The 27,975-nt window shown below is 41.4% G+C and overlaps 1 protein-coding gene across 1 annotated transcript; it reads left to right on the top strand.

Moving 5' to 3' along the window:
* The first annotated feature begins 40 nt into the window (after window positions 1-40).
* On the top strand, window positions 41-27,910 carry CRTAM (cytotoxic and regulatory T cell molecule). The gene is made up of 14 exons (XM_034754631.1): window positions 41-144; window positions 6,491-6,637; window positions 9,954-10,106; window positions 15,188-15,331; window positions 17,803-17,964; window positions 18,982-19,056; window positions 19,152-19,256; window positions 19,816-19,923; window positions 20,760-20,858; window positions 22,223-22,321; window positions 22,951-23,055; window positions 23,699-23,839; window positions 24,243-24,326; window positions 25,809-27,910. The coding sequence occupies exons 1-14, from the start codon at window positions 96-98 to the stop codon at window positions 25,937-25,939; spliced, it is 1,602 nt and encodes a 533-aa protein (XP_034610522.1). The 5' UTR covers window positions 41-95; the 3' UTR covers window positions 25,940-27,910.
* The last annotated feature ends 65 nt before the right edge of the window (window positions 27,911-27,975 follow it).

The raw sequence follows: 27,975 nt of genomic DNA, 5'->3' as shown, positions 1-27,975 counted from the left end.
TGAAAAGGAACCAACTGTAAGTCTGCACTTCTAAAGCGAAGAGGAAGTTTGTGCAGCATAGCAGACAGAGACAGGCTACGTTTACATCAGACAACATGAATCTCACCACCGTGCTCTGTCTCATGGCTTTGTTACCACTGCAAGGTAAGCGACATTGTTTAACTGTCTTAAAAGCTCTTAAATGGAATTATTTTGTTTACAGAACTTCACTGCACCACATGCCAAAGTGCTTTTTATTATTAGCTGCATTGCACTATTGCCACCAAGCCTTTCAACAGGATCTTCTGTCACCTAAGGGCCACCCAATTCCAATTAATTGTTAAACCTAATGACAATCATTTGCCTTATAAGCCTTGGAAACACAGCGTAGAGGACAGAGAGCCAGGAACTGCTGGATTCTCATCCTAGTTCTGATCCTGACTCACAAAATAGCCTTACATGACTTACATCTCTCTATCTCCGTTTGCCCATCTGTAAAATAGGGCTAATGGCAGCTACCTTCCAGGTGTGCTGGAAGGGTAACCTAGCCTTGTTAATGTTTAGAGAGTGCTTTGAAAACAGCGCACTATATAAATGTTCAGTATTATTATTCCTGCTACAGGATGTAGCCCTGTTTACATATGTTGCTAACCTGCGCCTCATCACTCACACACATCAGCATGTGTGCAAGGATTGCCTGTGGACATGTCAAATAGTGACCAGATTTAAACAAACAAAGGCCCATGCAAGTTAACAATTCACACTGAAGGACACTTACAGGTGACATTCCTGATCCTTGCATGATTTTGGCACTGCCTGCAGTATGAACCCCAAAAGGATAGTCTCGCCCCACTTCTTTACAATGATTTAAGAGAAGAAATTGCAGTAAGGTCTCATTTCCTGAGACTTTGGTAATAGTGCAAAATATACTACTATAGGAGTGTATTGTGAATCCGAGTCCAGATTAAAGTAAACAGACAAAGTACACTTTACGTTACATCATCCCTGGGATGGGGTATATCTTATTGCTTGTGTTTGTTAACTAAGTGGTCACCTTTAAAACTGGTCATTTTAATCTTAAATTAAATGGATATGGTTATTTTGATATTTGCAGTGTTCCATAGACTTACTCTAGGGAAAACCCAGGGAATACAGCGAATCCTGAGATCATAGTATTAAGTTATTATCTAAGGCAATTGACCAGCTTTTCGGGCCAACCACTGTACTCTAATTTGCAAAAATCCCGTTGTGAATACAATAAGCTTCCCAGATGTCAGTGTAAATTAGGGACGTTCTACTGTACAATCAAACCAGTCATAGGCAGGACCCCCTGTATTCTGCAGTTATTAAATCTGCCACAAAATTCACTCCTTGCTGTAGAATCTCACTGTTCATTTCTTTGTTAATGGTATTTCTAGTCTGATGGTTGTAAAGATAATGTTGAAAACATGAACTGAGTTGTAAACCATTGAGATTTCTGTATGAGTCTGCAGACAGTCTGAAACAATAGCTCAGAGACGTGAGCTGCTCCATTCATCCCAGTCCTGCTGCCTCGTGCTCTCCAGTTTTCCCCAGGAGGAGGAATGTATTGTACTACAGTGTACGCTCTCTGCGTTGTTCCATGGAACTGGGAAATGGGATGGTCATGGAGACAGAGCTTGTAGCCAGGTTGTAGCCAGGGACCTGGCCTAGGGATATACACTGGGCTTCTCAAAGGTGTAGCTGCCAAGGCCCAGGTGGCTGGGGTGATGAGCCATTGAAACTGGCTACCAGATTCACCCCTTCCCATCCTCAAAAGTAATCAACAAATTTTACATCAATAAATATATGCAATTCTGAGCCACAGCTGAGTGTGTTTGCGTCAGGGTTGGGAGGACGACAGGAATGAAGGGCATTTCATGATGCCTGAATAAATTCACATTACCCCAGCATTGGGGCTGTTGTGAAATTTGGTCCCAGTATGCCTATAGATTTTACTTTAATAAGGTAACTTGATTCCCAACACCTCTATGGAGCATAGTGCAATTCTGATGGGATAGGGCAGTCAGAGATTCCCCACCAGCCAGTGCATTAAGAACGTCCGCCAGAAAAGAAGAGTTCCATAGGTGGAAGCAAATAAGATAACACTGCCTCAGGCAGCATTAACACAGGCTGAGATATTCATGGTTCAGCGAGTGGGAGAGGGTGACGGAACAACGTGCAGACACTACCATCACCTTCCCACCAGCCCCGCTTTCTCCCACCTGCAGATCCAAATCCTCATGGATGAGTTTCCATGGGGCTGGGTGAAGGGAGGACAATGCTGCAGAAAGGGCCTCCCATCCCCTGCAGCCGCACTCTCCGTTATGCCACTGGGGTTTCTGTCCTCCTCGCCCCATTCATGGAGGTAGAAGAGACATGATCTGGTCACTGGTTACTCAAAGGAACCCTCTAAGGAGATACTGTGCAGAACGTGAATGATCTGCGATGCCCAGTCATCTGAAAACCCAAACAATGCCATTGTTCACTTCCGTTTAGAGACAGGTCTCAGTCCTTGTCTGTGGTTGAGGAGCACTTGGGACAACTCAAGGAAGGGAAGCTGGTCAAATCTCCACTCCTCCCTGCAATCCTGAGTTGGCTACTCCCATGGAATAATTCAGCACAGCCTAGAGGCTGCTCTAATTTCCTCCAGGTTCCAGTGGCTCAATGGGGTCATTAGAGCAACTGGGGATCAATGGAGCACAGAAATAACCCTGACTTCATCCCCTACGCTGTCCATAGGGAGTGGAACAAGATGAGTATCTCCCTATATTATGTCAAGTATCAGGAGGTATCAGATGATTATCTCCCTATATTATGATGACCCTTTTGTGACCAGCTACAATGGCTTTAGGACCGCTGTGCTGGAGGAACAGGGCAACACTGCCCCCGGAGAAGGAAGGAAATTCGGCCCATGAGTCATGGCTGGTGGACATCCCAGTCTCAGATGGAAAGTCTGTGTGTGTTCAGTTCTGGGGTTTAGTCTTTTTTTTTTTAAACGTGCTTTCCTATTTAGAGTCTGGTTTCTCTCACTTCAAAGAGTGTGAGCTGACAGACCCCCCACGCCAGTGTCAGTGACAGGAAATAGTAAAGATGCAGAAAGGCCCTGTGGAAAACCACAGACAAGGCTACCTCAGCTACACTAACAAGATGAACCTGGTAATGCACATCTTTATAGATGGAACTACGGAGGGCTCACAAAAGGAATGTTTTCTTTTGCCATTGAGTCTGGGGCAACCACTTCTAAGTGTCATGAAACCTGAAAAACTAGCTTATTGTTGTTTCCCTCATATAATGGATCCTTTTTTGTTTCAAAAACAATTTAATACTGGGAGATGGTATCAAACATAAACAAATATAAGGCTGACCCACTTAAATAGAACATAGATTGCCAGCAAAGAGCCATCTATGGGAGAAACACCAACCAAATCAACTTCTTCCTCAATCATAATTTTTCACGTCACTTTCATTGGGGTAATTTTGGTCTCTGTGCCCTGCAGAGGCATTAAAATGGCTAACGGAAGCACAACATATTCATGGTTGTCACTATCTGCTTGTCTCCTACAAAGGCGTCCATAAAACGGCCCCGGTCATTATAATTAGGAATGTAAATTCGGCAGCAAAAAAAATCACCTCTGTTGAATGACATGAACTGAATGATTTGCCAACGTGTCATTATGGTGCTGAATAATGGGTTGACCACTGAATTGGAAAGAATTAGAATTTACAAACACATCCCGATTTATAGATTCTGTGGCCACAAGGGACCATTGTGATCATCTAGTCTGACCTTCTGCACACAGGTCAAGGACTTCCCTGAATTTATTACGGCTTCAAATCCAGTTGCTGTGCTTGAACTAGAGCATCACCACAGGCCTCCCCTCACTTACACTGGTGAGAATCAGGAGTAACTCCACTAAGTCAATGGAATTTCACGGGGGTAAAACAATATAAGCACGAGAAGAATCAGCCCCACGGTTTCTTTTTATGATCAATGACTAATAGGGCTGTTAAGTGAGGATGGACAATTGGTTTGTATTGGATGAGTCACTCCTTCATACAAAAGGACAACCTCTGTGCTTCCTGGTTCTGGCCAGGGTAGACAGCAAAATGCTCAAGTACCATGAGAGTTTGCAGCTTTATGGACCCTATAGATCAGACAGTGAGGGCCACATTGATACCAACAACTGAAGCCTTGGGTGTGTATCCAGCTCAATTTACAGTGACCTACCCTGGGGACGAAGTTTGCTTTCCATGAGAGCTCCCAGCTACACGGCTAACCATTTCCCTCTGCCACTCCCGGGGTGGGAGATGAGTAAGGACATGGAGGGGGACGTGGCTACAGACCTCCATGTCTACCACCTTCCCTACAGCAAGCCCAATCCTGCTGTCACTGAACTCAGTAAAAAACCTCCTGTTGACTTTAGTAGCAAGAACCTAAGATTGCCATTTTTGGTTCTTTTAAAAAAATGAAATGCTTCCTATTTGTGCAACCAAGGCAGACCCACTGCCCCAAAGGTTCAGCGCTCCCACACTCTGGCAAGCAACTTGCTGTAGGCAGCTACCTTAAAAAGAAAAACTGATTGAAAAATAAATTCCCTTAACTGCCTATTTACTTAGCTCTGGCACAGTTACTGCTGTTCGTAATTTCTCCAACGCATGTTTGTTTGGAGGAGGCCAAAAATAATTTAAGGCCATAAAACATTTTCACAAAGTGCATTATATATCTCAGCGTGATCAATTCTGGCTGGAAAGAGGAACGTACTTTATTGCTTCACTGTAAAATGAGCTGGGAGAATGTAACTTTTTAGTTACATATGTTAGGCCAGATCCTGACTTTAATGGAGCGCCGTACCAATTTACTGCAACTGAAGATCTAGACCAGGGGTGGGCAAACTACGGCCCGCGGGCCACATCCAGCCTGCGGGACAGTCCTGCCTGACTCCCGAGCTCCTGGCCCGGGAGGCTATCCCCGGCCCCTCCCTTGCTGTTCCTCCTCGCCCACAGCCTCAGCTCGCTCGTTCAGGGTGGTGGTTGGGGGGCGGGGGTGTGGATAGGGGTCAGGAGGAATAAGGGGTTGAATGGGGACAAGGATCCTGGGGGAAGGGCCGTCAGGAATGAGAGGAGGGGTTGGATGGGGCGGCAGGGGAACGGGGGCACTCAGGGACAGGGAATGGGGGAGTTGGATGGTGGCAGGGGTCCCGGGGGGAGGGCCGTCAGGAATGAGAGGAGGGGTTGGATGGGGCAGTGGGAGTACGGGGGCACTCAGGGACAGGGAATGGGGGCATTGGATGGGGCAGGAGTCCTGGGGGGGGTCAGATAGGAAGTAGGGGCTGGGCCGTGACTTCCTCCCCTAGCTGGCCCGCCATACAATTTACAAAACCTGATGCGGCCCTCAGGCCAAACAGTTTGCCCGCTCCTGATCTAGACATTTGAATATAAAAGGATTGATTTTCAGAGGTGCTGAGCACCCATTCAACTGGAGTTGTGAGATCACCACTTCTGAAAATCAGGCACAATGACGGGTAATTGCAAGACAGTGCTTTGACCTTTGAGTCATTTGTTCAAATCTGGCCCAGGCTGGTAACTAAAAACCACTGTGTGTTTAAATGCATGGAGCGCTTATTCATCAAATCCACCTATTTCTGGCTCTTTGATGGCTTGTGTGAAATAAATTGAGGGGTCCAGTTGTGGTGGGCAGGTGCACAACATCACAAAACCACCACCACAAGTGTTGGGAGTCTCAGCAGAGCTTCCAAAGATCAAATGGGTCCTTGCGCTGAACCCTCTTCTCATCCATAGAGGGACTTCAGGCCACCTATGGGAGGGCTGTGGAGAGATGGCCGTGGGATTAAGGCTGCAGGCTAAGACTCTGGAGACTTGAGTTGGGTTCTGAGTTCTGCCACAGACATTGAGGCCAAGATCCTCAAAGGTATTTAGGAAATTGATTTCAATGGAACTTAGGCACCTAAATACCTTTGAATCTGGACCTGAGTGTCTTTGTGCCTTAGCACCCTACCTTCAAAATGGGGATAATAGCACTTCCTTGCCTTACAGTGATGCTGGGAGGATAAATATATATATTAATAACTGTGAGGTGCCCAGATACCTATGGCAGATGAAGACCATAGAGGTACCTAAATTAGATAGAGCGGCACATTTGCGGTACAGGGAAGCGTGAGATGCCATTGTCCATCCTGTCCTTGTTCTGGGGATAGAGGAGTTCACTCCCTAGGTCTGTCGAGCCAGCGCCTCTTGTTGGCATGAGATTCACTCTTGGGGCTTGTCTACGGGGGGAAATTTACCAGTATAACTCCTAGTGGACACTTATTCTAGAACAAGAGTGTCTACATGGGGAGTTATATTGGTATAAATGTACAATTATACCAGTAGAGTTATGCTGGTAAATTTCCCCTCGCAGACAAGCCTTTTTGAAAAATGAATGCTCTCAGTTTGCCTCACATCGCATTTCACAACTGTTTTTCTCTGGCAGGGGATTTTCAAGAGGTTCACACTGAAAGTGTCACTGTGGAGGAGGGGCAGGATTTAAGCCTACAGTGTGATTTCACCGGAGACCACGAATCTGCCTTGGAGTGGTCAAACCCTCGGGGGTTTGTTATTTTTCTAAAAAGCCACCGAGGTAAGTGTCAAAACCTGCACCCATGTTACTTTCCATTTGGTAGGAGAGGGGTCAGTCATCGGTGGTCTTTCCAATCTCCCACCTACTGTAAGATCTGACTCACCTACAGGCCCACCACTTAGAGCTCTTGTACAGTCAGTCGCTTTCCTACAGGAAGCTGATTAAATGGAAACCCCACCAGAGTGGTTTGTAAATGGGGCCTCAGGGAATAAACTGTATTTACAACTAACACCAGCTCAAAAACCCACCACTGAGTGAAAGGACCTACGCGTGCTGTAGATTGTGTCTGATTTAGCTGAGAAAGAAGGTTCAAAGTGTTCCTTGATTAGAATGCACATTGGTTTTTAACTTATTAAAAAAGCACCTGTTTGATAAGAAGCTGGTGAGTGCTATACAATGGAGACAGCTAACTGATGTGAACACACCCATGTTGACTGCAACCTTGTCCTCCACCCCACACCTGTCTGTCCCCCAGTGCCATCTTGTCACTCCTAGATTGTGAGTTCTGTGGGGCAGGGACTGTCTGTCTTACAGAGCATAGTATAGTGGACCCTCATCACTCTTAGGGCTGCTAGGTGCACTAAAAACAACAGGGATTTTTCAAAGAGAATCTGGCACCCAACTCCCATTGAAATTCAGCATGAACTGAGTCCCCAACACCTAATGGGTCCCTTTGAGAATTTCAGCTCAAATCATCATCAATATGATTGCTGAGTGGATAACTGCAAAATTGTATTGAATAAATAATCTGACAAATACATTTGCCAGATAATTTAGTCAATAAATTTTGCAAACATTTGCAAATGGAATACATGGTGAACTTTTAAAATATTGATATTATCATCATCATTATTATTAGCCCAGCTCCTAAATCACGTATATGCTTTTGAAAATTTTGTCCAATTCAATTTACCAATCTCAAAGAGGTGTAATAGTAGGTTAGGATGGAAGATCATACCAAGAGTCTATAAACCCAAATCTTTGGCTGGTGTCAATCTACATGACTTCATTGAAGTCAGTGAAACTACACTGATATTGTCAGGTCTGCTGGAACAATTTGTGTAGTGGGGGTTCTGAGAACCATTGAACCAAACTGTAAACCCTGGATAGAATGGAAACCACTTCAAGCCAGGGGATGTGGCAGCCCCCCTAGTTCCAGCACCTAGGGATATTGCACTAGCCAAGGGTTTGACCCACAGTCTATTCCTCTGCAAAGGCATGTGATAATCTCCTTACAGGGTGTATAATATTGAAGTGATATTGAACACAAGGATTAGTGTTTGTAAAGTACTTGATGTGTCTGAAGCACCATATTTTTGCCTTTTTTCCATGTTAGTGGAGAAACAAAATTTTATGCCATATGTGGGCATTTGCGTTCTCAATCTTATCACCATAAGTCTCTGTTCAAAGAAGCAATGTGACACACAGCTTAACAAATCATTTTCTTATTCCATATGGCAAAAAATTAAACATGACTAACCAGCTAGCTTACACACAACAGTGATCTGAACATTATTTTTCTTTCATATTTAGTCCAGAAATTAAAACACCTGTGATTCCATCACTCGCCTAAATATTTTTAAAGCCTTAAAAAGCCTCAGCTAAAAAAAAAAAAAAAAAAAAAAAAGAAGTTTCTGAGGTCCTTTAGTCTCCCCCAATGGATGGCCCATTTCCTCAATTTCAGTTCACTTTAAAGGCAGGCTGTTAGTTTCTGTGTTGTGATTGCGGTGAGCAAAGGCGTCGCCGGTTGGAAGGAGAGGGGGGAGGGCAAAAAGTGCCCCTCCCCAAACAACTGGGGGTGGGGGCACATTCAGCAGGGAACCGCAGCAGCAAAAGGAGCAGAACGTGGGTCCCCACGCCAGCAGTTCCTCCGGCGTGGCTGTACGGGTACTGCCCCCAGCCCTGTCCTCCAGTGGGGCTGTACAGACCCCAGGAGACGCAACTGCGTGGAAGGCCTGAAATTGGTATCCTGCGCAGCAGGAGGACAGACCCCTCCCACCCATAACATGGGATGGGGAGGGGACAGGGACAGCACGGAGGCCCAGGCTGGGAGCAGAGAGGAGTCACATGGGGAGGTCATGTGCCCCCCTTTATGTCCCTCCCATGAGTTGCCAGCGGGAGAGCTGATGTGACCTGCTCGACTCAATCCCAAGATTCCCATGGGTCACACAGGGGAAAGAGTTTAGGAGTGTCTTGGAAGCCCAAAGAGATATTAATCTGCTGAGAGATCTGGATATTCCAGGAAGGTATCTCATTAAAGGGCAACTATTTAGGCCAAACTAGGATTAGAGGATCAGACAACTCATTAATACTTCAAGATTTATGGATGTGGAGCATTACATAATTCCACCCCCCTTTTGCAGATTGGGAAACAGGCCCATCATGGCGAGATGGTGCATAAAGCCACACCATGAGTCTGTCTCTAAGAGGGGAATAGATCCCCACTCTCTGGAGTCCTAACCCTATCCTACATGCACTAGATCATGGTACAGCTCCTTCCATGCTGCCTCTTCGTAATTCTCCAAACATTTGCTGACATTTACCTGCCCCAGGACCCAAATTCCATTAGTATCTTGAGAACCCCCATAAACCAACATCAATGAATTTAGTCTCACAACCCTCCTCTGTGAGGCAAGGAAGTCTAAGAGGAGGCAGTGTGGTTTAATGGATGGTGCACTAGCCTGGTTCTATTCCCAGTTCTGCCTGCTGCATGGCCTTGGGCAAAGCACTTCAGCTCTCTGTGCCTCTATTTACCCTTCCACCCTTTGTCTGTCTTATCTCTTTAAACTTTAAACTCATTGGAGCAAAGACATGTCCTACTGCGTGTCTGTACAACACCTAGTACAATAAGGCCCCAGTCTAGGTTGGGGGCCTCTAAGTGCTACTGCAATATAAATAATTAACATTAGCCCCATTTGACAGATGGGAAACTGAGGCAAAGAGATTTGCACGAAGTCACACAGGAAGTCTGTGGCAGAGCCAGGGACTGAACTGTAGTTTCCTGAGTGCAAGAAGAATGTTTTACCCACAAGACCCACCTGCCTCTCAAACCAAACTTCTTTCTGAGCTTTGAAACACACAGGAAATGTTATGACCTCCCTTCCCCCTCATGTGCACTATTTTTAATGTATTGCTATAGATCCAGCTAGGAATGATTAGCACTAGAATTGTTCATTAAACACTGAGAGCAAATGAATGAAAAAGAATGTCATTCACACCTGATGAACAAAGCCAATCTCACCTGTTATCACTTTGGTTACCCATATCGCTCGTATGTACCAATGCACTTACTATACCATTCTTTTTTCACTTACAGGTTTAAAAGATCAGAGATACAAGCTTATCCACTATTCAAAAAATAAATTATCGATCAGCCTCTCTAATGTCACAGTACAGGATGAAGGCACATACACATGCTTCTACTATGACACACCAGTCAAAACCAAGAAAGTGAATGTTACTGTCTTAGGTGAGTTCCATTAGAGAAGCTAAATTTCCATAGGTTTCTAATAAAATCCAAGCTCCTCCTTTGCTTTTATTTCTGAATGAAGGCTATCCCATTTTACTGTATTCTTTTGTAATATGTTTAAGAGGCCGTGTTGTAGTAACTAAGGCCCCAACGTTATGAGTTATTAACTCATGAGTTGATGAGTTAATAGAATGAGTTCTATTCAAGAATTGCCCAGGTATCAAGACCTTTTAGAAATGATAGAACAGAGGGCTAAGAGAATAAAAATCCAATGCCTCACAGCTAGATTTCTTCAACAGGCTGAGGAAATGCAGAATTGGAGCAGCCTTTCACAAGAGCGTACTGCTGGTACCGGTAACAAGAGCTCCCCTGTTCCTTGTCTGTGAATGAGTTAAAAATTAAATGCATATCAAAAGTGAAAATATTATATAATATGCCAAATAGAGTTGCCAAATAGGGAACTTAATGAACTATAATTGTATTATTCAAATGTGCATAAGAGGGAAGTCAACTATAAGTGGCACCATATTGGGCAAAATATTATCAACTTTAATGACAGGTTTCAGAGTAGCAGCCGTGTTAGTCTGTATCCGCAAAAAGAACAGGAGTACTTGTGGCACCTTAGAGACTAACAAATTTATTAGAGCATAAGCTGTAGTCCACGAAAGCTTATGCTCTAATAAATTTGTTAGTCTCCAAGGTGCCACAAGTACTCCTGTTCTTTTTAATGACAGGGTTTACCTCATGGGCAATGCTTTTAGGAAAGAAAGGGACTGTGGTCATATTGATTTGTTTTTACTTTAAGTGATAAACTGAGGAAGTCAGGCTAATGCTTGCAATCAAATATGCTTATGCTACCAAGTTAGTGAAATATGCTTGTGCTAAAAGAGGCAGTGAATACAAGGAACTGAAATCAAATAGTATGTTTATAAGGACACTTGACCACAGGGTGGAATAGCCAGAAATGTAACTATTTGATTCATAATGCAAAGACTCAGCTCAGCATACATACCAAGATTTCACGATTGTTGTTAAAAGGAACAAAAGCAGAAGATTTATACAGGTCTACTAGCCTGTTGAAGAATAACCGTTCTTGAAGTGACATTGTATTGTATAACGAACTATTAAAAGAAGTTTGAAAAGCATCAAAGGCTATGGAGAGACTCTGTGTACGTTATATGAACCTTAAACTGAACATCTCAGCAACTAACTAAGTGTTGATAGAGAAACTGCACCCTGAGTAACTGCTAAGTAGGCCAAGGGATACACCACAAAGGGGCCCATGAAAAGTGATTTGGTTGCTATGTTGGTGGCTCAGGCAAACCAGCTGATGCTCAAGATATGTCCCAAAATGGATGCACCAAAGTTATGACCTTTTTTCATATAAGCTGGAGTGAGAAAATGTATTGCACAAAGAGACTGGAAAACTCAAGTCCACTGGGAGAATTCAGCTAACATGTCATTCTCTGATTGAATGGTGAGAGAGGACAACTTTCATTTTGGCTGGACATTTAGAATCTTGAGAAGTATTGATCACCATCTGATTGAGCCACACCCAGAACCTCCAAGAAGAGGAACAAAGTTGGACCACCCAGCAAAAATAGGATAAAATAGCCTGTCTCCTTCAGCACATCACTTCCTGAAAGCCAAAGACACCTGGAAGGAGGAAGAACTGAGTTCCTGGGCTGGCCACCTAGGAGTCCTCTTAGTTATCACCTATCTCTTTCTATTTTCCAACTACTCAGGTTACCCACTAGCAGACCAGGAAAAGACTATAGTCATGTCCATTTTTTGCTCCGCCTATTTACACATGGTCAACTCCTGCTGTGGAGATATCTGAGCTGAAAGCTAACAGCTGAGCAAAGATCTGGTGATAAGCAACACACAGACTTTCTTTTGGGTCACATTGCAAAACAGTCAATTTACCACTTCCTGAAACTGGACACCTAATTATTAAAGAAGTGTACATGCTCCCGTATACTTTAAAGATGGTCACAGAGTTGCAATGTGTTTCCTTATTTTGTAATAGGTTCCAGTCAAGATTGTTATAACATAGATTTGAAACTGAACAAATTACTGTTACCCAAGATTACAGACTGCTGCATATGTGTCTACAACAGTTAATGGTTTCATACTGCTTTTCAAGTTCTCGGTGTATACAGACATAAAATGAGATCAAGTGTGCAAGCTTCTTGAACAGCACTCAGTCTATACAGTTTGTCATAAATGCAGAGTTTATGTTAGTTAGGAGTGTTAGCCAGATTCTGGGGTTAATATAATTTGTGGTGAAGTAGGTTAAAAGCGTTGACTACTTTGGTGAATTGATATGTAAGTAATTAACCAAATTACTTTGTGATCTAGCTTTGTATTGTATTTCCTCTGTTGTGTTCACAACACTGGAGTTGATAACCAATTGGCACAAGTGAGGCCCTATTCTGAGAGACTCTTAGTCAAAATTTAAACAAGGTAACCTTCCCAAGATAGTGATTGAGTATAAGTGTTATTCTCTATTGTGGTTATGTAGTTTGATTCTGAAAACATAAATAGTTATATGAACCCTTTTTCTAGTTTGTTAGCCAAATCATAGTTCAATGCTATTTTTTTGTTGCTTTATATAAGAACATAAGAACGGCCATACTGGGTCAGACCAAAGGTCCATCTAGCCCAGTATCCTGTCCTCCGACAGTGGCCAATGCCCCAATGCCAGGTGCCCCAGAGGGAATGAACAGAACAGGTAAACATCAAGTGATCCATCCCATCACCCATTCCCAGATTCTGGCAAACAGAGGCTAGGGACACCATACTTGCGCATCCTGGCTAATAGCCATTGATGGACCTATCCTCCATGAACTTATCTAGTTCTTTTTTGAACCCTGTTATAGTCTTGGCCTTCACAACATCATCTGGCAAAGAGTTCCACAGACTGACTGCATTGTGTGAAAAAAATACTTTCTTTTGTTTGTTTTAAACTTGCTGCCTATTAATTTAATTTGGTAACCCCTAGTTCTTGTGTTATGAGAAGGAGTAAATAACACTTCCTTATTTACTTTCTCCACACCAGTCATGATTTTATAGACCTCAATCATATCCCCCATTAGTCATCTCTTTTCCAAGCTGAAAAGTCCGAGTCTTATTAATCTCTCCTCATATGGCAGCTATTCTATATCCCTAATAATTTTTGTTACTCTTTCCTGAACCTTTCCAATTCCAATATATCTTTTTTGAGATGGTGTGACCACATCTGCACACAGTATTCAAGATGTGGGTGTACCATGGATTTATACAGAGGCAATATGATATTTTGTCTTATTAGCTATCCCTTTCTTAATTATTCCCAACACTCTGTTCATTTTTTTGACTGCAGCTGCACATTGAGTGGATGTTTTCAGAGAACTATCCACAATGACTCCAAGATCTCTTTCTTGAGTGGTAACAGCTAATTTAGACCCCATCATTTTATGTGTATAGTTGGGATTATGTTTTCCAATGTGCATTACTTTGCATTTATCAACATTGAATTTCATCTGCCATTTTGTGGCCCAGTCACCCAGTTTTGTGAGATCCTTTTGTAGCTCTTTGCAGTCTGCCTGGGACTTGACTATCTTGAGTAGTTTTGTATCATCTGCAAATTTTGCCACCTCACTGTTTACCCCTTTCTCCAGATCATTTATGAATATGTTGAATAGGACTGGTCCCAGTACAGACTCCTGAGGGACACCACTATTAATCTCTCTCCAATCTCAAAACTGACCATTTATTCCTACCCTTTGTTTCCTGTCTTTTAACCAGTTACTGATCCACGAGAGGACCTTCCCTCTTATCCCATGACAGCTTACTTTGCTTAAGAGCCTTTGGATAGGGACCTTGTCAAAGGCTTTCTGAAAATTTAAGTACATTATATCCACTGGATCCCCAACATTCTTGTTGAGCCCCTCAAATCCTATACTACTGGTTGCTGTTAAGTTACTACAGCTCTATACAATTAAATTCAACTCGAGTCCTTTTCTTTAGTGAAGCAGTTGAAATTTTTTTTAAGGTAATAGATATGGGTAATCAGTTAAGCAGTTGCTTAATTAATACATATTTTATACCCTATCTTTCTTACAGTGTATTGGAGAGATAGAAGGGGCAACACCATGAAGTGATAACTTCTGTGAAGGATATAGAATAGGGAAGGAGGAGGGCAGCCAGTGGAAAGAAGGATAAATTCCTTTAGGGGTTCACAGATAACTGCATTACTTGATTAGAAGAGATTAGTGCTTCTTAAGCTTTCTGGGCCCTTGTACTAGCTTGCCAGAATGCCTTTGGGCTTCACAAAACACTGGGGCACTGATTTCTCCTACTTAATGCTGTGATTGACTGCAAAGCTGCCTTGTGGCGCAGCCTCCGTTCCATCATAGGCTAGAGCTACAGAACTGAATGGGAAGCTGGGAATGACAGTGGCCAACAGAGAAAGTCACCAGTAAGATAGTGGTAGGGAGCCTAGAGTATTAGTCTTAAAAGTCTGAAGTACAGTGAGTAAATAAAGTACCCTAAATGCAGCTCGGTGTGGATGGTCGGCCAAATTCTCTGCCCCCTCTCTCTGTCCTTGGGCAGTGCAGGATGGAATCTGGCCCTCGCTTCTTTGCTGGGGAGGTTCTAGTGTGGAGGTGTTCCCAGTGAATACAGAGACACCGTCCCTGCTACACTTCATCCCCAACACAGGGAAAAGGGAATGTCTGGGGGAGAAAGAGGCATAGTCACAACACACTGTGCTCTAGCTATGCTCAGCTGGGGAACAATCTCTTGGAAACTGTTGCCAGCTGGTGCAAGTTAGGACCACCTCTGTATGCTGCTCTAACCAGTGATGGGGCCAGGGAAGGAATCAGGCAGACATGTCCAGTTTTTAGGGTTAGGAACTGCATCGTCATATGCCGTTGTATAGTGCCAAGCAACATGGAGCCCTAATCCTGGCTGGGGCCTTGAGGTGCGGCCTTAATTGAAAGAAATAATAATATGGGGTGAGGTACATGCAACCAATCATAAGGCTGACTGCACAAGACTGTAAGAGCCTAATCTCATCATGTATCTCTTTGTTACAGCTGCTCCCTCCAAGCCACAGTTGGAAGTATCAGATATTAGAACCAATGGCAAAGAAGAAAAGGTTGTACTGAGCTGCTTCACCCAGGGAAGTAAGCCCCCTCCTCAGATTACATGGCTGCTAAATAATGGGCTGGAAGTCTATGGTGAGTTTTAAATGGCCACTAAGTGGTATTTGTTTGTTGGGAATATTCTTATCAGCCATTAATGTACTGTACAAATGCCACTGAACCAGCACTAGTCCAGTTTGGAAAGGTCTCAGCACCTGTGTATGGGAGACCTGAGAACTGGATACAAGTGCTAAAGACCTCTTTTTAAAGGGAGGGGGTTGACTCAGGACAACTAACAGTTGCACAGTTTTCACAGCACAGACATAGTAGTTAATCTTCAAACCACCTCTGTGACTAACCCCATTTTCTAGGTGGGGAGCTGAGGAATACAGAGATTAAGAGCCAGATTCTGAATCCCCTTTTCACACTGAATATAGCACTTACCCATGCCAGTAGTTCCATTGCTTACTGAAGGTTGCACTATCTGCCCTTGAGTGACTCGCTCAAGCCCAAACAACAACCCCATAAAAGCCAACATTGGAACTCAGATCCTGGTTCCTGGCACTCAACCCACCAAATGCCTTCTAATGTCAGTTAATGAAGATCTGTTTTCCCTGGTAGAGCTCTGAGCACTTGTATCTAAAGGGAGAGTAAGGAGCTAGTTTGAATTTACTTGTGTGGTTTAAACAACGGTTCTAAATATTGTGATCCAATAATAACTGCCTTGCTAGCGGGAGCTGCAACGCATGCAAGAGGAAATGCAGGTCACTTTCAGTATGTGGGGGATAAATATGAAAGAATAGGTGTTAATGGTTTCCTCTCTACTTTACTTGCTATTTTGGAACATGAAGTGAAAATTGTATTTGTATTTTGGGTCATGAAGCAAAGCTTGCAAGTCTTCACCTATAATCTTGGTAAAATATGTTTTCTGAGTTCCTTATTTTAAAGGAAGCTTGGGGGATTAGGAGTTGTGCATCCTAAGTAATAAAGATGTAGATTATATGGACAATGTTACACCATGCAACCCAGAGAGGTCTTTTATATCTTGCATAACTGCTGCATTATTTCAAAGTAATGTACCTTTCTTAGTTTGTTAATCTGATTATGCATTTGTGCGTGCAATACTGAGGTCTGGAGAACTTAAAAACTGCTGCTTACCTATGTGCTCTCTTGGCAGTTTGGAGCTTTATATAAGAGGGGTGGGCCCCAAGCTGGAGCATTTTATACCTGATGCAATGTGCCCTTTGACCTTAAATCACATGGGCATCTGGGAAATGTAGTTGTGTAACTAAGGATCCATATTGTTCCAGGCTTTTTTGTTTGATACCTGAATAGAGTTTTATAATGCAGAATTTGATATTAAAGAAGGATGATGAATTCTCTCATCTGTTTGCAGTACATGCAAATTAAATGGATTATAGTTTTGAATGGAAAAAAATTAATTTTGTTGGGTGATAAAATTTATCTCCTTCTTTCAAGAAGGCTAGAACCAAGGAATTTCTCTGGTTGAAAATTATAAATACAGAGTTAAGAGGGAACGCTAGCTCTAGGAAGAGATTCTAGGCTCAAAGTATTAATGATCACTTGTCTTAGCAATTGACAGATACTGTGAATAGATTTCAAGACATTAATGCCTACAATAGAAAATGCCATTTGAGATTATTGTGAAAAATTTGAAAAGAACTGATTTAGCACACACATTTAGAATTTAGTTATTTATTCCTTTACATCATTAACTACAACCTTGTTTTTCCACATGGCATTGTTAATAAAGAGGTAACATCATCTAATAACAGCAAACTGGGGGTCAGAAATGCTTGTGTTCTCAGTCTGGCTGTCCCATTAGTTTACTAGATGACTTTAGGCAAGTCACTTAATCTCTTTGTGTCTCTTTCCCCTGCTATAAAATAAGGATGATGAAAGCGACATCACAGGGTTGATGGGAGGATTAATACAGTGCTTTAAAAATTAAAACTGCTGTATCAGGAATTATCGTATGTGCAAATATTGGGCATGCATAGTATATATTTGTAGATTTAACAACTGTGATCTGTGTGAATATGGTAACAAAGCTATCTGGGAACTTCACTGTGGTGACAATGCTGCACTCAGATCTCTGTGTTGACTGCAGAACTAAAACTCAGATCCTTGTCCTGCTTCAAAGTTATAGGCCCTTATCTCTTGAGTTTAAAGCCCTTTAGCAGTATATGCCTATGACCCAGTTGATTCCATTCAGGAGAGATCAGAGGTGCTCGTGTGAGCACACTACCCATAATGGTGTGGAACTTGCTTATATGCTTATAGTGAATTCTGCTATAGTGAAGTAGAACAGAACGTAGGTTTTTTTTCAGTGCATGGTAGTGTGTAGATAGGAACTAAGCGATGCTGTCAAAAACATGACTTTGCTCTGTGTGGGCTCTGCTGTGATCTATTTACACAATGTGTAAATGGCATTCATGTGTTGATTTAGCAGACCAAAAGTAAAGCAGATTTGTGACTGGAAGGTTTTTCATTAAATTGTTTTTGACGGCTAAGCAGTTAAATGTTTTCTTCAAATGGCTACTTAGGTGACATCAAACACCAGTTTGAACACGATGGAAAGAAATGCAACACAAGCAGCAGTCTCGTAGTCCATGCATACAACCGAGATTCAACAGCAAGTTGTGTCATTCGTCATGAAACCCTACGAGGAGAAAGATTGACTGTATCTTTCCAGTTTGAAAATTTCAGTAAGAACAGCTTTTATTTAAGCATTGGTTGACTGGTGGTGATTCCTTTTAACATTTGAGCTTGAAGAATAATACCGCTCTCTTGTATAGTGACTTTCATGAATAGATCTCAAAGCCTGTTGCAACACACATCAGTATTATCAACCCCCTTTTACTCATGGGGAAACTGAGGCACAGTAGCAAAGTCACCCAACAAACCAGTGATAAAGCTAGGACTCGAACCTAGATCTCTTGAGTCCTAAAACAGGGCCCCCATCCACTAGGCCACATTGAATTACTCTGTTATTTCTTTGCATAGATATAGATGCCTAACTGAAGGTGTGGTCTACCATTCAGAGAACAAGTATCAGAGGGGTAGCCATGTTAGTCTGAATCTGTAAAAAGCAACAGAGGGTCCTGTGGCACCTTTAAGACTAACAGAAGAATTGGGAGCATAAGCTTTCATGGGTAAGAACCTCACTTCTTCAGGTGCCACGGGACCCTCTGTTGCTTTATTCAGAGAACAAGGTCTCTTCAGTGTCTGGTTTTGGAAGACGGTACTCTCCCGTGGTTAAAGAAGGGACTTGGAACTGGCTTCCTAGGTTCTACTACCATCTCTGCCTCTTACTCACCGTGAACCTGATCCAAAGCCCGCTAAAGTCAGCGGGAGTCCTGGGTTCCTGTGTTACATTGGAACATTCACTTCTGCTCCTTAAGTATCAGAGGGGTAGCTGTGTTAGTCTGTATCCACAAAACAACGAGGAGTCCAGTGGCACCTTAAAGACTAACAAATTTATTTGGTCATAAGCTTTTGTGGGTTAAAAAAAACCTTTATGCCCAAATAAATCTGTGAGTCTTTAAGGTGCCACCGGACTGCTGCTCCTTGTACCTCTGTTTACCATCTGTAAAATGGGCCTAATACTTATTTACCTCCCATACATACTGTTAGATTCAGTTAACGCTTGTAAAATGCTTGGAGAGCTTCAGATGAAAGAAACTAGGGAAATTCCAATTATTATTATTATTATTATTTTCCAGCGACTACTACAGGCTCAGCTCCAAATGTGTTCGAAATAAGCACGAGGACCTCTGAGCAGCCTCAGGATTATATGGGTAAGTACAATAATAAAAAGCTACTGGTTTAAAAAAAAAATTCGTTAATATCATTTATCACAGTTCTCTCTTTAATGCATTGGTTATTCCATTAGAATCCACAGAAGCTACCCTGCAGTCTATAATACAGACATCACCTGGGAGCATATCTCTAGCAACAAGTACCCAACAGGAAGTTTTTTCTTCTCAGACAACTGTTGGTAGGTTCCATATTTTAAACTCTTTTCACTGTTGTTAATTAAACACTATAAACTGTAGAGTAGTGCTGAATTAAGGCAATCTGGGGCTTAGTGGGGAAAGGTTATCATGGCCAAACAAACAGTTTGACCAATGTTGGTTGTTTGTTATTTATATGTGTCTACATGATTGTGAAATAAATCATATAAAATTATTTGTAAAGTTCTTTTGCCCAGAATATGGGCTGCAAAAGAATACTCAGGGATAATACAGAATACTACTTGCATTGTGTTCAGAATTGGGTTCTTCTTTTCCAGTGATTGCTACAAAGCCAATCCAAATATTAACACCATCTTCTCTCAAAATCCTCTGCACTCTACTGGGAAGAATTTTAAATTCGCTTTTTGTTTATTTCATATCATTTTGGGGAAAAAATGGATAGCTGGCCCCATATCAAAACCTAGAGCCAAATATATCTGGAGCTTGGGAAATTTCAGATCTGGATTCCATCTTTCTGGGTTGGGTTTATTTCTAAAATATGTCTTCCGCTTTTCATGTCTTGTTTGGTGGTTATTCCTTTAGGATCCAGCCAACCAAACTTTCTTACCACTGTACCTGAGAAGCCATCTAGTACCAGCTTACCAGCAATACCTACCCAGCAGAGGGAACTACCAGCCAACATAACTATTTGTAAGTACATTTTTTTTTTCTTAATGACATTAAGGCAATTTGTTAAAATGTCATGTGTAGAGCAGATGGAAATGCCGCTGAGAACAAATTTATATTCCAGCTGTTGCAACGATTCTTGAAACACAAAACACAATAGTTGTTACACACAGGTGAGCATTTTAGAATTGCATCCATCATAGAGGGAGATTGCCCTCTCTACTTCTCTCTTTGTAGTGAAGACAAACATATGGGGGCAGGTCCTCGGGTGGTATAAATTGTCATAGTTCCATCAATGCATGCTATGATTTTATTAATACCTATCCCTATGGATGCACTAGGTGGCACTGTGCCACAGGCTGACAGGAAATAAGCATGGTCAACACACTTTAAGGCTTAAACTGTAAAATTATTCAAGTGATAACAGCAGGATTGTCCCCAGATATAAAGAGGGCGGAAGGAGCTTCATTACCACTATATAAACTATGAATTGTTTGACAGTGAGAGACTTTCCAATCTTTAAAGGGGTCTCTCTGGCTATGCATAGTTATTTTATGGAAGAGATTTGGAAATGGAAATTAGTCAGTTAACGTTTATTTATTTTTTTTTTTTACACCAATGCAATTTGGCCCAGATCCTCAAAGGTATTTAGTTGCCTAATTCCCATTAATTTCATAGAAGTTAGGCATCTAAACATCTTAGAGAATCCTTGCCTTTGAAAATCTCCCACTGTATGTGTAATGTCATAGATTGACACAGCATATAGACCAATTTTGTTTTACAAACGTGAGTTTAATTTATACTGTGAATGTACAGTTATCTTTGTGTATAAGAAAACATTTCTCTTTTCATTTCTTCAGGGTCAAAAGTAACACTAACAGTAAATGAGGAAAATTCTAGTACAGAAGCACCAGCAACAAGTAGTGAATCAGCCACTCAGAATGCAAACAGCACCATTGGTATGTGTGCTAATGAATGTCCTTGTAAGCTAAGCAGCCATGTGCTTTAGTGAACAGGGCTGGGAGGCAGGGACGTCCCAGTTCTAATCTGGGGTCTACCGCTGATTTATTGCATTACCTTGGGCAAGTCATTTAAGGGCTCCACTGAGACTTTTCAAAGCTGCTTCAGGAATTTCCATGTCCAGTTCCTACCAAGCATCCAAATGCCGTCATGATTTAGAAAACATCAGCCTCTGATTCTGGTTCCCATATTGTAAAATGGGGATCATTAATGTTCACCTGTTGGGCATTTGAGACTCAGCTACAGCGGGTGTTGTACAGTGCTTTGAAGGTGGAAAAGTCTAAGTATTGTTATAATTAATATTAGCTAAAGAATACGATGTCTTGTCTTCAGCGGGAGTTTACATGAGTAAGGTGTGAGAAAGAACTCAGACTCATAGACTTTAAGGTCAGAAGGAACCATTATGATCTTCTAGTCTGACCTCCTGCACAAAGCAGGCCACAGAATCTCAGCCACCCACTCCTGTAACAAACCCCTGACCTATGTCTGAGCTATTGAAGTCCTCAACTCATGGTTTAAAGACTTCGAGGTGCAGAGATTCCTCCAGCAAGTGACCCGTGCCCCACACTGCAGAGGAAGGTGAAAAAACCCCCAGGGCCTCTGCCAATCTGCCCTGGAGGAAAATTCCCTGAGCATGTGGGCAAGACTTACCAGCCAGAGTCTAGGGTGACCAGATGTCCCGATTTTATAGGGACAGTCCCAATATTTGGAGCTTTTTCATATATAGGAACCTATTACCCACCACCCTGTTCCGATTTTTCACACTTGCTGTCTGGTCACCCTAAGCCAGACACCCAGGAAAGAATTCTCTGTAGTAACTCAGATCCCACCCTAGCTAGTGTCCCATCACAGGCCATTGGGCATATTTACTGCTAATGATCAAAGATAAATTAATTGCCAGAATTAGGCTATCCCATCATACCATCCCTTCCATAAACTTATCAAGCTTAGTCTTGAAGCCAGATATGTCTTTTGCCTCCACTGCTCCCCTTGGAAGGCTATTCCAGAACTTCTTATGGTTAGAAACCTTCATCTAATTTAAAGTCTAAAGTTCCTGATGGCCAGTTTTATATCCATTTGTTTTGAGTAAGAACATCAAAGTTTGGCCCTAAGGCACTTCTGAAAACTCCAGCCTTAAACAGCATTTATTAGGACTGTAGCTAAGAGTTTCCACAAAACACATTGTCAGAGACCTGAAATACTGACTTAGTAAGGCAGAATTTTTGTTGAGTGTCCATAGTTTGGGTTTCTGATCAGACTACTGAAAGGGATACGGAAGTCAAAATATTTTCTACTTCTACAGAGCCAGAAAGAACTTTGAACATCACAGAAGAAACATCTGTTACAGATGTACCAGCAATAAGCAATGAACAATCAACTCAAAACTCCAACATCCCCACTGGTAAATTTCTTAATGATGGAATAACATGGTAATCTAATGACAGGTTTCAGAGTAGAAGCCGTGTTAGTCTGTATCCGCAAAAAGAACAGGAGTACTTGTGGCACCTTAGAGACTAACAAATTTATTAAAGCTTATGCTCTAATAAATTTGTTAGTCTCTAAGGTGCCACAAGTACTCCTGTTCTTTTTATGGTAATCTAATGAATTGAACACGGGGCTGGGAGCCAGGAACTCAAATTCTAAACTAACTTGTAACACTGGATCACACTGTAATGTTGGCCAACTCACTTAACTTGCTGTTTTTCAGTTTCCTCAAGTGTAAAACAGAAACAACACTTGCAAACCTACGAGAGCTATTTTGAGGCTTAATTGCTTGATCCTTCTACACTGTCGCGAGGATAGAAATCCTCAGTTTTATAATTAATACCACCTAAAGAATACAGAGCCAGATCTTCAACTCATGTAAATCAACATAGCTCCATTGAAATCACTATTGCTATCCCAATTTAAACTAGCCGGCCCATATACATATTCCTTGGAATCATTAAATGTTGAATTAATACAGCAAAGTGTAAATAATCTGGGTGACTGTGATTGGGCTAATCAGAGAAACACTTTTCATTTCTACAGGATCTGAAACGACATTAAATGTGACCATTGCAGAAGAAACCTCTGGGACAGAAGAACCATCAATAAGCCATGAAGAAACAACTCTGAATTGTAATGCCACCATCAGTAAGTTCTTGTTAATACTAAATATGAAATGGGCCTTCCTGAAGTCAGCCTGGTTACCAGCAGCCAAGTGTCTACATCACCAAACCCACCATGAAGGACACTATAGGGTTGCCCTTGTTAAGAATCTCATAGGAGACCCATGGAGAATCTCATAGGGGCCCATGGAGATCAAAAACAATATTAGCATCTAAAGGCATTGGGCTAAATTCTTTGCTGGTCCACTGACTTCAGTGGAGTTTTTCCCATTTTTACACAAGCAGAAAATGTGTCCTGGCTCCTCCATGTCAACGATGGGGAAGTTTACATTGCTGTTTCCTATGTATTTCTTCTCTGATAAACTATACTAAACTCAATGAAAAGACTACAGTGGATTTTGGCTCAGAGAGCCTGAAACTAGTCTCCAGTATTGTCAACTTGCCCCTTTTGTGGCCAGTATGTTCTCAAATACAAACTTGAAGAACAATCTAATCATTAGGCTTAAAAATGATCTCACATTGTCAGCTCCTTTATTTCTGATGAACAGGCCTTGGTATTCCTAACTGATCATGTGGCAATCTCTCTAATTGACAGTCCTCACCTTATTAGCTAAACATCGCAGATAGTAGCTACCTAACTATATTAAAAAATTTTTTTATATAAACAGATCTTAATTCTGAAGGAATCAGACGAAAGCAAACAAGTGTTTTGTTGCCAGTCCTGGTAGCGGTTCTCATTTTTGTGATGCTCATCATCGTCCTGCTCTTCATGAGGAAGCTGCAAAAAGCACATGGAGTCTGGAAGAGAGGTGAGTGATCACACAATCTAAATCTCCAGTAATGTCTATGTTTAGGATGGGTGTGAGGGACTGGATAGTTGAGGGGACTGGTAACAGGATATGGGATCCTATCATATCTAGGTCATTGGTTAAAATCAAGCCTGTGTCAGTGGTGACTGAAAGTTATTACAAACCATTGTTCAGGATCCAAGGGGAAATGGTTGGTGGTCTCAGGCCAAACCTCAATGGACAAGAGGATTGGCACAAATCAGCTCCTTTTTGGCAGTCCAACTATTGAATGGACATGAAGACTGAATTGCCCTTTTACCACTGGATATTCTTCTAGTTCAGTATTTGGTCATGCAGGAATAGCAGGGTGGGCAAATGTATGAAAAAAGCTGCAACTTCTTATTTGCATTTGTTATCTGCACAGAAAATGACACTTCAGAGCAGACACTGGAGAGTTACAAATCCAGGTCTAATGAAGACAATCAAGCCCCTGAGAAGAATGGACAAGGTAAGCTACCACCACGATCCCAGGCCATTGAAGATCCCATTGAAATCAGAGTTTTGCTACTGACTTCAACCCGACCAGGTTCAAGCCAACCTCATTGTTTAGGAAAGATTTGCAAACTGCAAATCTTAAGCTTCAATCATATAGTTTAGTCAAACCTTCTCAATAGGCCCAATGCCCACTGCAGACATATGACCATTTTTAACCATCTCTCACATTCACCATAATTGGGAAACTCATTACAGATTACATTTATGCTTAAAGCTTTTGATTTGGTTTTTTGAAGGAGTCTAATAATTAATTGTACAAATCCCATTGGAATTCAGAGAGCTGGGTACCTAACTCCCATACGTGTCTTTAAAAATTGCAGCCTTTATTTGTTTTTTATTAGATGTTCATGTTCACAAATATTATAAATGACAAATGCTCACCTCTAAACTCATTATTAGTTATTTGGAGGTGACGAAGTGTGAAAGATAAGGGAGGGCAAGGAGATGAGACCTTGCCTTTACCAAAACATTGCAGGTGGTAAAATGCTGCAAAGCAGGGGCTACCCAAATTTCAAGACACCAAGATCTTCCTTGGTAACTTGCTGTGAATCTAAGGGGCACACCTTCTCTAGAGACATGATGGATACTCCATGACTTGGAGTCTTTAAGTCAAGACTGGTGTCTTTCTAAAGTCTATGCTACAGTTCAAACATAAATCATGGGCTCACTGCAGAAATTATTGGGTAAGGTTCCTTGTCTCCTGTTATGCAGGAAGTGAGACTAGATGATTGTAATGCTCCCCTTGGCATTAAGATGTATGAATATTTACATGTTTTTATTAAATAAATATGCACACATGCAATATTTGGTGGGACTTGTACCTTTGTTAGATTATCAGAAATTGCTTGTTTGCTGATTTCATCAGCAAAACACACCTGCACTTCATCAGCTTTGTCCTCTCTCTGTAGTTACAGGAAGAGCCAGCTGTGGGCTGCATTTTAAAACTCTGTGGGACACCTTGCTGTAAAGTGTGTTCCTACTGTACCATTAGAATCTATATAAACACATGCAGCTTTATGGCTAAAAAGTCAGACTAGTCGAAAAAGGGAGGGAAATTTGCAAACACTTTTGAATTAAATTTTTTTTTTTTTTTTTAAATAAATGTCAACCTTACATTTGACAAACTTTCATCAGCTCCATAATTGGTAGAAAAAATGAGGGAGGCGGAAAAAAAATCAAACATTTTTGTCAAAAAAGGGGAAAGATTTTATTGCAAAATTTTAAGTATTTCAACCAGCTTTAGTAGAAAGAACCAATTATTTTCTTGACCACAAGCTCAATCACTCTTAAAAATTGCTAGAGCTCCTATCACTGTAATATCTATAAACCATCTCTTTTTTGGATTTATCAGTAATGTTGTAGCCAGAATGAATTTCCATCAAAATAACCCCTCAGTCTATACAAAGACATCAACAAATATGCATTTGTCTTCCAGTTGCCAATCAGAAGCCTACTATGCAATACGTAACTGAAGGATATGCAGGAACAATAAAGTCGAATTCAGAAGAAAGATCTGTTTCAACGTTTGGGAAACAGCTGGCATATGGAAAAGAAACTGACGTGTAGAAGTCAGGAAGTGTTGGCAACATTGCACTATGTACAGAGTCAATATGGAGTGTTCTCATATTTATAGTGTGACTAATCTGATGGTATGTAAAACTGTCAATCTGTGACGAATCAACATCACAGCAGGATTTCAAACAGAGGAAGAAATGCCTGATTGAATCTCAATCTGGATTCTAGTTTGGATCACCATGTTAACATTAAAAAGAGGTAGCTGGAAGAGATGCTCATGGGAATCTATTAGCAATGCATGCATTGCTATTAGCTATTTAATCAGCAGATTTAATTCATGGGTCTCAAATGGATCAGACATATACCAGAGCAAGTCATTTCAGCAGCGAGGGTCCTGATAATGGAATGCACAACCAGCCATCATAATACAAGATACAAAATTACTGAGAGGTTCATGCAACAGTTCTGCAGCCTCCTGAGATGGATTGTCTACCGATGAGACTGGGAGGCAGGAATTTCTGAGAAAGCACTTACGGCTAATATTTTTGAACTTGGGTGCCCAAAGTTAGGCATGTAATGATATTTAACTTAAACCGATATTTAGTTAATGAAATAAAAACATTGTGATTTTAGAGGTGCAGAGCAACCTGCAGTTCCTGTTGACTTCAAACATTTCTGCCTCAGTTACCCACCTGTAAAAGCAGGATAATACTACTTCCATGCCTCACAAGACAGTTGTGAGAATTAACTAGTTGTTTGTAAAGTGCTTGACAATGACACCTACAGCTACTAGCCCTGTCTCCGCAGTCGTTTGCCTTTTGAGGTCTTCCATAAATGTTACTAAGGGCATGATCTGAAGACAATGGGGTGACACAGGCATGGCTGAGGATACAATTTGGCCCTCAGATCTATATTACTGGTGGTGCTGTCAGGGCCCAGGATGAGTGTGTGGGGCTGTTTGAAAAAACAATTTTCACTTGCAGACTGAGTGAATCTGATATGAAAACCAATGAGACACAATGTCTACAGAACCCCACACTGTCATGGTTAGTAACTTTTTAGTACAGAATCACACTTCAGTGAGAATTGCAGATCTGAATTAAGTCCAGGCTATGAAATTAGATTTAAGGTAATCCTTAAAAGGATATTGCACCCATTTTGCTCATGTCAGATGATAGCACTTCTCATCACAGGTAATGAGAGGAAAACAGACTTTTGACTAGCCGTAGTTGTCACTGCCATTACTGTTAGCAGTAATATGGTTTTAATGCTGGAAGATGACTTCATGTTTGACACAAGAGCTGTGTGGACTCCAATGTAAAAGACTTCCAGTTTCCAGCAAGTTCTAATATTGGTTTAACAATAAGATCTGAATTGTTTAATATTTAAACAAAACCATGAAAGAGCATAAACAGATTGTTTCTAAACTTGGTTTGTAAAATGCTCTCTAATGGTGAAGCCAGGTGTTTGTGAAAAAATGTTTCACAACTAATAACATTTCAAATCCTGATCTTCCAGTTCCGTTGGCACACAGTACCCCTTTAACTTCAATGATAGTTCTATGTGTGGAAAAGACTGCAAGATCAGACAGTGTTGGTACTGAGGCCTTGGAATAGCAGTTTATTTTAAGTATTCTTAGTTCCTTTACATGTTTAAAATTTCAAGTGAATGCACTTTATGTGGTTTGTCATTATTGTAAAAATGTTTATTTCCTTTATTTAAAGTAGAGTAGCACTTCAGGCATTTAGACACCACAGTTCTGATGGAGACCATATGAGAGCCTAAATAGATACAATATGCACATTCCATGCTTCTGTCGAGGACGATTAAGGATACTTTTAATTGAAGTTTTGTTTTTAGCTGCAATGGCTGGTGTATCAGTTTTCTACTTTTTCTCCTGGCTTGTAGCAGACATGCTTATAGCATGCTTCGTAGCAGTGCTCAAATTCTGCCATTTTATTAGTTCATGGTTTTTATTGGTGAACCTTTTGGTTGCTTCTTTTAAAATCAGTTGGCTGTTCAGAGTGACTTTTTTAATAAACCAAACTTAAGTGTTAATGTACAAACTTAACGTCTTTCTTCTTTTT

The sequence above is a fragment of the Trachemys scripta genome, chromosome 21, assembly GCF_013100865.1.
Source record: "Trachemys scripta elegans isolate TJP31775 chromosome 21, CAS_Tse_1.0, whole genome shotgun sequence".
In the NCBI taxonomy this organism is placed as follows: Eukaryota; Metazoa; Chordata; order Testudines; family Emydidae; genus Trachemys; species Trachemys scripta.
This window is presented reverse-complemented; position numbering and strand designations above follow the sequence as displayed.

Coding starts and splice junctions, on each gene's coding strand:
- CRTAM (XM_034754631.1), top strand. CDS start 96: ATGAATCTCACCACCGTGCTCTGTCTCATGGCTTTGTTACCACTGCAA. Junction 10,107..15,187: donor AGTGAATGTTACTGTCTTAG/GTGAGTTCCATT, acceptor TCTTTGTTACAG/CTGCTCCCTCCAAGCCACAG. Junction 23,056..23,698: donor GAATTGTAATGCCACCATCA/GTAAGTTCTTGT, acceptor TTATATAAACAG/ATCTTAATTCTGAAGGAATC.